Source organism: Solanum pennellii, chromosome 8 (genome assembly GCF_001406875.1).
Source record: "Solanum pennellii chromosome 8, SPENNV200".
Classification (NCBI taxonomy): Eukaryota; Viridiplantae; Streptophyta; class Magnoliopsida; order Solanales; family Solanaceae; genus Solanum; species Solanum pennellii.
This window is the reverse complement of record NC_028644.1, coordinates 2,825,041-2,835,641: the sequence shown is the minus strand read 5'-3', so window position 1 is coordinate 2,835,641 and position 10,601 is coordinate 2,825,041. Positions and strand designations below refer to the sequence as shown.

The 10,601-nt window shown below is 29.1% G+C and overlaps 1 protein-coding gene across 1 annotated transcript; it reads left to right on the top strand.

Moving 5' to 3' along the window:
• Window positions 1-4,068: 4,068 nt before the first annotated feature.
• Window positions 4,069-9,535, top strand: LOC107027152. The gene is made up of 4 exons (XM_015228331.2): window positions 4,069-4,245; window positions 6,807-6,867; window positions 8,799-8,860; window positions 9,116-9,535. Exons 1-4 carry the CDS (start codon window positions 4,162-4,164, stop codon window positions 9,188-9,190), a joined length of 282 nt encoding a protein of 93 aa, XP_015083817.1. The 5' UTR covers window positions 4,069-4,161; the 3' UTR covers window positions 9,191-9,535.
• Window positions 9,536-10,601: the final 1,066 nt, after the last annotated feature.

Here is a 10,601-nt window from a genome sequence, read left to right as displayed (position 1 = left end):
AATTAAATACGTAGGACGTCATATATGACATAACTTATCATAGAAATTGCCATGTAGGATGCGTATATTTATTTACTTAACTAGTAAATTTAGCCGCGCTATGCGCGGTGTCTAAAAGTTTTCATTTTTATTTAATTTTTAAATTCAAATAGATTAGTTAATAAATTTTATCATTTAGCTTTGTAATTTTAACTCAATACATGAATTAATTTTATCAAAAAATAAATACCTGTACGGTCAAATATCTATACTTTTTTTGGTTGAATAGTACCTATTATTTTATGTTAGTTATAATATATAATTAAGAGGACTTCATTATCCATTTGAATGAGTTCTCAAAATTAAATATGGTTAACTTTGATGTTTTGTTAAAAATTTAAAGTGAGATTTTTAGTCTTTTAAATTTTTTAAAAAATATCAAAAGAATTAAAATAGTAATAAATTCAAAAACAGACTTAGAAATATGAAAAATTATTCGTAATAGATAAGCTACCTATAATTTGAAGACTTAAAAAAAGTAATTCAATATTTATATATTAAGATATAAAGTTCTCTGTATATTGATTCTTTGAAAAAAAATGGGTGATACATGATTTTTGTTCGGTAAAATAATTTTTAATGATATAGAATTAACATAAAAATAATATATTATTGTTAAAATACATAATAAAATAAGTAATAAATGAAGAATTATAGATGAATGATAAAAAGTTTTATGGTAAGATTAAAAAAAAACTTATATATCTACTAAAAACTTATAATTAGACTCTTGAATTTTTTCTGAATAAAGTAAACATAAAAAAACTGTTCACAAATAATATGAATATTTATAATTATTAACGATAAATAATATTTTCTTATAATTAAAGTGTAGGATAAAAAGTTAAGTAAATTTTTAGAATCATTATAATGGAGGATGAATGGTTAAGTAATAAGTATATTTGAAATGATTATCTGTATTAATTTTTTCCTTGATAAATTTTCTTCTATAATTCTAAGTTTTTTTTTAAATTTATTTCAACGCTATTTTTAGTCTCCCTTTTTTCTTTTATTTTTTTATTTTTTAGTCTTTGCTTATTTAATTCTATTAAGAAAACACAAACAATTAGCATCGTAATTAAGAGAATGAAGTTTGCTCGTCTTTAGTATTTTTACTAATTTATATATATTTTTGTAAAACAGTAACAATTAGCATCAAATCTTAACATAATCAAGTTAGCTTGTCTTAAGCTTTTTATTAATTTAAGCAAAATGTTTAAATGAATTCTCTTAATTAATTTTTATTATATTTTTCATGATTCATATTATATTTAAAATTTAAAAATAATTTCATAATAATTTTGATTATCTCCCGCCGCTAAGCGTATCTACAAATACATTTTAATGTTTTCAAGAATTGTTTTTGTCTTACTTTTAGTAATGATCTTGCTCTTATAATTTCATGCAAAAAAATAATCAATTATTCTCTTTTATATATCTTATTTTGTATCATTCTTATTAGAAGTAAAAATAATTATACAAAGAAGTCTTTGTCGATAGATTTTGCATTACAAGATTAAAGTAGAGGACAATTAAGCTAAACATAGATATATTTGGTTAGAAATATTTTTTGATGTGATTTTAAGATGTCACAAATTTAAACATTAAGTAATTTGGGGTTATGAAGGTATAAAGTTGGAAGTTATAGGTATTACTAATAAGTATTAATTAAGTCTAGAGGTTTTGAAAGATGAAGAGGTGTGAGTTTATGATATAAATTAAATTAAAAATAAATATATAAAAATAAGAGAAAAAGGTAAAAGAAAATGAGATATATTTTTTTAGTAAACAAAAATATGTTTAAGTAAATCCTCCACCATTTTTATGATTTATTTTATTATATGACATATTTTCTTTTTACCTCATTTTAGAAATTTCAAATTATTAAAAGTATCCAAATATGCTTCTAATAATAAACATTATTTTTAGTAATTACTATTATTTTGAACAATATATACTTTTTCTCTTATTTTATATTATAGGAGAGATATCTATTAAGAGAAAAATTAATTAAAAATAAATTTAAAAAGGGACACAGAATTAAAAGGTTAGTCAAAAGGAATAGAAATTTTTTGAAATTATCAAAAAAAAAAAAGTAATCGTACGAATGTTTTAAAATAAAATTAAAAAATATTTAATTTTTTGCTGATTAAATTCTCAAAATTGTGAAATTTTTGGCCTATAAATAATAATTATATATGAATAATATAAAAAATAATGCAACGTTAAAATTATGTATTTTTACCATATCATTGTTATGTGATTGTGAGATACGAAACTATAACAGGAATCGATTTATTTGATTCTTAGCTATATAATATTTGAATTTAATATTTAGTATTTTATTTACTTTATATTGAGATATGATATATTACTTTTTTTATTACTTATATTTATTATATATTTGTATAACATTTTTATAGCTAGTGAGGAGGATGATGTTGTTAGACGAAATCAGAAATAAGATATCTTGGCGTTTTTTTCAATTAACTAATTAATCTGATAAGGAACCAATTAACTCTTGTTACATCAGTGGTTTAACCGGAGAACTATAAACAATCCATACAATAATACCAACAAACATACATAAAATTAATTAACTAATCAAGCAAAAATATTTAAAATATACGATTCTTCAAATTTACAAAGTGAATAAAGACAATCAGTGTCGGTAGAAACTACAAGATTAAGAAAAAAATTCTCAAAAAACTACAAAGAGAAGCAAAAAAAAAAATGAACAAATTATTTTTTCTATAAAAGAATCATGATTTGTATCATCAACAACTCAACCTAATAATATCAAATATATATGTAATTACAGAACAAAGTGATAATGATAATTAGACATATTAAATCATTTTACCTCACAAAATCAAAATATGCAAAATATATAACATTTTTCATTATACATCCCTCTCCTGCAAACATCAGATCAAAGAAGACAAAAAAATAAATAAATAAACAAATCAAAGGTATAAAAAATGAAGAATAAGGAAAATAAAAATAAAATGACCATCATGGAATATCTCAAAGTGGGTTTTTATAGGTGTAATATTTAGGAGTTATAATTTTTATATTAAATATTTTGAAGGTTATGAATATGAAAGGTTAGGAGTTAGGAGGTGTAATGCTCATTAACTAATTTATTAATAGCAATATATGTATATATATATATACACATAATATTATTGTGTAAAAAGAAATAATCTAAAAAGTCCTTTTTTTAAAAATAAAAATATATATTTTTCTCATCATTGAGGCATGCCACATAGGCTGATTGAAGATCCTCATTTATATATATATATTGATTTCATTCAAATTTTAATGTCTGCTAACGTAACTAAAGTTGAAGGATCACATTAAATGATCCATTTATATACTTTTGCTATTGACATATATAAATAGTGTGCGTTTTGATTGTATTGATAAACTAGAGAGCTGACGAGTATATTTACATCAATTTCACATCAAGAGATCAACAACAACGTAACAAATTAGCAATCCTACAAATAAGGCCTGAAGAAGGAAATGTGCAAGTAACCTTCTCTCACTATTATTTTTTTGGGCAAATTACAGAAATCAGATACTTTTAAGACAAAATTACAATCTATCCCTTAAAAGTTTATAATTACAAAAGTCTCTCAAACGGATACAACAATATAACGCTGATACGTTAAAAGGAAGATCGGATACATTAATGACCAAAAAATCAAAGCACCGATACATTAAAAAGAGGGTCAGATACACGCGCTCATACATCAAAAAGAGAATCTGATACATTAATGTCATTTTTGACTTAAGAGAAAAATGAAAATTTTTGGAATATTTGTAAAACTTGTAAGAGATAATGATAATAAGTAAATTAAAAGGTGAGATTTCTGTAATTATTGTTTATTTTCAATTATTTAATTCAATTAAACCATATCAAAATTAAATATAAAACTACAATAAAATAAAATAATAGGTAACCTAAAAACAAAACCAAAAAAAGAAAAAACACAAAGATAGTATAAAACAAGGAGCTTTGCCAACACTATTTAGCCCCCAACCCACAATAAATATATTTGTGTTCTCTCTTTAAAGAGTGGCATTGTTCTCTGGATTCTTCCCATTTTGGGTGTTATGGGGTCAATGTTTGGTGAATGGCCTTCAATTGACCCTCACAATTTCAGCCAGCTTCGCCCTTCTGATCCCTCAACTCCTTCTGTAAGAACCCTTTTCATTTTTTTTTTCAATTTTTTTGATATAAAACTTCAACCTTTGATTTTTTCTGAACACCCTTTTCCCTAATCAATCTGTTTTTTTGAATTTTACTGTGTTTTTTAGCTGATTTATGTTCGACCCATTTTTGTCTGATAGCAAAAAGATGCATTCTTGGGATAATTTTAGCTGATTTCATTTGTGTTCCTGAATGGAGCAGAATGAAATCCAGCTAATTTGAGACTGAAATGTAGTTGATTATTTTGTTCCACCCATTTTTGGTATGTTTGTTTTATGCAAAAAAAAAAATTGTTGGAACAATTTTGGGGGTGTATTTGAAAAATTCTTGATCTTTTCAAGTTAGAATTTCTATTTGGAGAAACTTTGATTTGTGTTAAGAGATCAATTGTTTAGTATTTGAAATGAAATGGGTCCGAACGGATCAGAATGGATATGTATATATAGGGAGAGAATTCATATAGCTGAAGTGTTGAACCTAGCTATTTTGGGATTAAGATGTACTGCCTCCGTTTTAATTTATTTGTCTTTCTTTTCTTTTTAGTTCGTCTAGGAAAGAACGTCTCTTTATTCTTTTGTCAGCTCTTTAATTTCAACTTTTCACTAGCATGTGTAAGGCCACAAGATTAAAAAGAGCAATTTTGGTACTATGTATGTTAATTTAAGACCACAAGTTTCAAAAGTTTACTTTACTTTCTTAAACTCCGTAGAGGCAAACAAATTGAAACGGAGAGAGTAGTTTATTGATCGTCATTTTTTGCGTGTTTATGTGGTGTTGTGTTACTTAAGCTCTCTGATTTAAGCTTAAGCCTTATGTTTCAGTTTGAGAATGTTTTCTGATGTAATGATGTTTGCTTTGTAAATGAGATATAGGGTTACGGTAATGGTGCATAATCTATAGAAGAATGATATTTATGCTTTTAAGTAAATTCGACGTGGATTTGGATTAAGTATATTCTAGTTTTGGTGCATTAACTTCTATGGGATAGATGGCATATACATATATCAATGCCTGTAGAGATCTAATATTATCTCAAGCAACAATGTGGATCATTATTAATCAGAAAAATGAAACAACGAGAAGAATTGAATAGAATCTATGTAGTTGTCTTATTGATGGTTTGGCATAGGCTAAATTTGTCTCTTGTGTGAGACTTAATTGCACGCTATGCTCAGCTTTGTATAAACGATCTTCTTTGATAGTGTAGAGTGTAGACTCACACCATTTGACATTTACTGCCATATTACATTGCACTCTAGCTTAATGATAACCACAGATTGTTATCTATTAAGGCATGCAGATTGATAAATATGTAGGGGAGGAACAGAAAACCATGTTATCCTAAGACTTTAAAGAAAAGATACATAATACTTGTTTCAATGTGTTTTTACTATTTGTTGCTTCTTTTTGCTTTTTTTTCTCCCTCCCCAGATACCACTTGTGGGATTCCATTGGGATTTTGTTGTTGTTGTTGTGGGGTATATCATGTTAGTATGAAATGTCGTACTCTTAAGAGAAGCGGAAAAAAGAAGCCTTATCAGCCCTTCTATTACCATGACAATTTTCATTTACTGATGCAGCTTTTTTCCTTTTTTGAGTTCCTTCTTACCTTTTCTTCTTGTGCTGCTTGGCTCCTTGAATATGATCTGCCCATTGATCCTTCAGCTTTCAAGCCTCAAAAAGCACTTGACGACCTCATCTTCATCCCCCGTTAGTTAACCAATTGTTTACCATGCTTTAATGCATTTCTTTTGATCCACGTCGAAGCTGCCACCTTTGTCTGTGGTGGCTAATTTAATTGCTTGAACAGAAGTGAGAAGGTCAATTTTCTTCTTGTGGTGACGGTCTTTTTCTCAGTGGTGCCATGCTTTGCTTCTTTTTACACCATTCACTTTAATTCCTCTAGAATCGTGTATGTTACAGCACTAGGTTTATGATTTACCTTGTGAGCTTTAGATGTAGAAGAGCTGCAAATTATTTGAAGCATCTATTATCCACAATGAACTTTTTCCTGATTATTGTTGTGTATGCAGTCTGGTCTCCCTTTTCGTTGCCCTTTTTTCCCCTTTCTGGTAGTTATCACAAAAATAAGGAAGGTAAATATAGTTGAGTATTTGAAGATAAAGTTACTCGGATAGGTCATACATTGATCATTATGTCTCCAAAGGAGTTGTCACGAAGCTGAATTTGTGAAGTTCCTTACTACTTACTATAATGGTTTCCTATAATAATCGGCTTCTGGGACTCTCTTCTCTGGAAGTCATGCCTGGGCGAGAGTAGCACCATAATGATTGACCCCCAGGAAGTCCTCGTGTTGCATAATTGCTTTGAATGGCATGATAAGTAAAGTGAATTAACATTTGAAACCTGCATATGCACCTCAAAATCTCTTTAAGAATTATTAGAGTTACATAAGTGTTACATGATGAAGTTATTTGTTGTTAAACTTTTGTACTTTCGCTTTCAGAAGCTGATTTTTTTCCAGTTTCGAGGATACTAGTTATTTTGTTTATCCACTTATCCAATTCTGTGTTCTTTCTATTTATAGAGAATGACACCGGTGACTTATCGCCCTACTCATGACAGGACTCTTCCTCCACCAAATCAAGGTAAATCAAGAAAATGATTTTTTTTGTTTCTTAGACGTCTTTTGATATCATAATTTACATTTATCTATTGGTTGCTCTTACCCTCTACCTTTATCAGGTTTTCGGATTATATAGATTTGACTAGAATCCTTGAGCCGAGGTTTTGTCAGAAATACCTCTCTACCTCCCAAGGTAGGGGTAAGGTCTCTATACACACTACCCTCCTCAAACCTCACTTGTTTAATATGGATAAAAATAATATTACCAATAATAGAAAACAATACTCCTATATTTTTTGGTTAATAAATAAAAATGGTTGAAATAATATAGATAGTGATTGGACATTATTTGGACAAGATTTACCTTATCTACTTTTCAAAATTAAAATCTTTATTTAAAGAGACACAACTAATTATTCATTAAGGTAAGGGATTTAATATTGGATCTCTCAAATCTTAAATAACTAAATCAAGGTGATATTGATCCATTTTAATCATGATTAATTACAACTGCTCAACACTTAAACATCCAACAATGTGTCAGAGTGATACTTATAAAGTATTGTTGGATGTTATTGTCCAACAATACTTTATATTTGGGCATGTTATTGTTGTATATATTTGACTAGAATCCTACCCTTCCTCCCTAAGTGAATGGTGAATGGAATAACTTTAGCTCAGCTGCTGTTATTGGTTATTCTTATGAGTTGGTCTTTAGAATTAAGCCAGTCATCCCTTGAGGATTTGAACTTCAGTTTATTACTTTAAAAGTTGTTTCAACCTCAAATCAGTGTGTCGCAAAAGCATTGGGGATGGATCAATAAGAATGTCAATTGGCAATGAGTTGTATATGGGTAGCAGAATCAAGCACCCCTAATTACTAGTTTTGGACTTTCGCCCTCTGCTTCTGGTTTTGGTGAAGGTAAAATAGTCTAAGAAGCTCTCCGTGTATGTCTGTGTTGAGGCTTTCATCGAAACAAAGAGCGAGGCCTGCCTGGTGTTTTTTTCTATGTTAGTCAGGTGAAAGGATTAGTTCACTATAAATAGTTTAGTGTATTAAGTAAGGCACTACTAAAGCCTCCATTCCCCTTTTTGGGCGATAAAACTCTTAGCTTCCAGCAAGCTAGGTGCATAAGCTTTTTTTATTACATAAAAGATTCCAAAAAATGCAGGCAGGGTAGAGCTCGGCAGAGGGTTCAAGAATAGGGTAGGGTAGGGTCTTTAAGATTCAATAAGAAAGAATATGCCTTTCAAGAAAATAATGTAGCTATTACCTTTCTTCATATGGCTATATTTAATTTAAAACTCCTGTAAATGTGTGTGTTTACAAGTTACAGTTCTCATGTTCATCTCTTTCCCTTTTAGAAATCTTGGTTTAGTTCTATCGGATGATATTATAATTATCTTGCCGCGTTACCACATTTCTATACTCAACTAAGATTGATTCACATGCACTAGGATAAACTACTTTTCAATAGCTTTAAGATGCATCATCTTTTTTTATTTAGACATGGCTAGTAACTATATGTAAGATCCTGTTACCGAAAAGGAAAAAAAGGGATTTCTCTTAGGTTAAACAATTGGTAAATATAGTATCATAGCCATCTAAAGTACATTCATGTTATTGGTTAAAAAACTTTTATGAGGATATGCTCATATCCGTGAGCCAAGGGTCTATTGGAAACAACCACTCTACCTTCACAAGGTATGGTAAGGTTGCGTATACACCACCCTCCCCAGACCTAATCATCAAAATCTAATGGAATGCGCAAGTTTGTTTGTCAGTTTACTTTCTCATGCTTCATCGTCAATCTTTTCTTTTAATTGAATCTCAATTAAACAGATAAGGGGGGAAATATATTGGATATGAATTGCATGTGCTTAAAGCTTTTGCACTTAAGCTATGCTATTTCTAATTCAACATATACTAATGACCTGCATCTGAATTTCCAGTAATTAGTTCAGAAGCCAAAAGTATACTTCTGAGACACCTAGAGCAGCGTGCCGAAGAGAAGGTCAGTGTTCGTTTTGATCGACATTTATTCCTTCTTTCGATGAATAGTTGGCAATTTGTAATTGTGTTATATTGTGAGGATTCATCTTAAAGTGACTAGTTTTACGATGGCTATCAACCTACTGCAATTCTTCTCCTTTATCCAATCTTGTGACCGATAATATGAGCAAACTCACACATAATCAATGAGGATTAAGGCGTTGTTGTGAAACGTGTTCTTTCCCCTTACGGTTAAAATGCTTATTCTGTGTTGCAGTTGAGACCAAAGCGAGCTGCGGCTGAAAATCTGGCACCCGAGCATGGATCGAAGCATCTTAAGGTATCCAACTGAGATGCTTTTCTTTTCGGTGCTACCCCTGGGCGGGAAGAAGATGAGGTAATGCGGTTGCAAACAGGACGATACACAACTTGGTTTTAGAAGATTAACTAACTCTTCAAAATAGGTTAAAATCTTCTGGTTTTCTGCATATTTCTGTAAATATTGCTGTAATGATGCAGATGCATGTTGTTGTAAAACTATGAAGAGCTTGTTTGTCAAGTAGTCATATAGCAAATGATATATACACTAAGATAAAATGTTGTTGGATGAGTATTCATAAGTGTTTCCTCCCGAGGGTTTATCGGAAACAACCCCTCTATTCTGTGATCCTACGTAAACGTCATCTCTACATTGTGACCCTCGAAAATGATATTTTATTATAATGATCAAACTTTTTAAAATTGATTTTTCATGTTTCGTTATTTTATATATTCTAGATAAAATCATTTTGCTATAATTACCAAAAAGAATATTCAAATTGTTATGGGGAGGTTTAATTTATTTCCAACTTAGGCATAGTATGCATACAATTGTTTGATTAACAATTTTAAAGAAGACTCAGTCAATTTGTTTGATAATCAGAGACATCATTAGTACTTTCTAATCTATTTCTCCTTGGCTGCTAATTAATTAACTAATTGCTTATCATATTAATTAATTAACTAAGCTATATGGTCATATCATTTTTCTTAGTCAAATTTATTTTCTGTCTAATCTTAGAAATTGAACAAAGTATTATAAGTTCCACTAGTGTTAATCCTAGTTTTTTTTTGTATTACCATATGGTCTTTGGAAATCTCATCAATAATTAATATAATGTTTGATTGGCGATATTAAATGATAAAAACATTAAGTTTTATGATAATTTATACATTATTTCATGTGAAATAAAATATTAAATATGATTATGCGTATTGGTAATTACATCAAAGATAAAATATTGATAGACAAAAAATGTAAATACTACAAAATAACCTGAATTCGTCGTTAAATAGTCCGTAGCTAAAATAAGTTTTGATAATTCATCACTAAATAAGATTAGCAACATATATACATTTTATCCTCTCCAAACTCCACTGATGTAATTATACTGAATATATTATAATATTAAAATATTACTCATTATGTAACATTCTTTTCTATTTTATTCAATATTTGATATTTATATTGTTAGGATCGAAAATAAGCAGGTGCAAATGCGGAAGCTAGCAAAGCAAACCTCAAACTATCACGAGTTAGAAGACAAATGAGAAATATATCAAAAGACACAAAGATCTAACGTGGTTCGGTCAATCGATCTACGTCCACAAAGGAGATGAGCAATCCACTATAAATATGAAATACAAATATAGAGAGAAACAACCTCAACCAATTCACTCAGAATACATGGGAGTTTCACACAAGTGATAACACTTGTTAGGAC

Bases quoted from the DNA above. Each gene is read 5' to 3' on its own strand.
- LOC107027152 (XM_015228331.2), top strand. From the start codon at position 4,162: ATGGGGTCAATGTTTGGTGAATGGCCTTCAATTGACCCTCACAATTTC. The intron at 4,246-6,806 runs GTAAGAACCCTT...TTCTATTTATAG, and splicing joins CTGATCCCTCAACTCCTTCT to AGAATGACACCGGTGACTTA. The intron at 8,861-9,115 runs GTCAGTGTTCGT...TCTGTGTTGCAG, and splicing joins AGCAGCGTGCCGAAGAGAAG to TTGAGACCAAAGCGAGCTGC.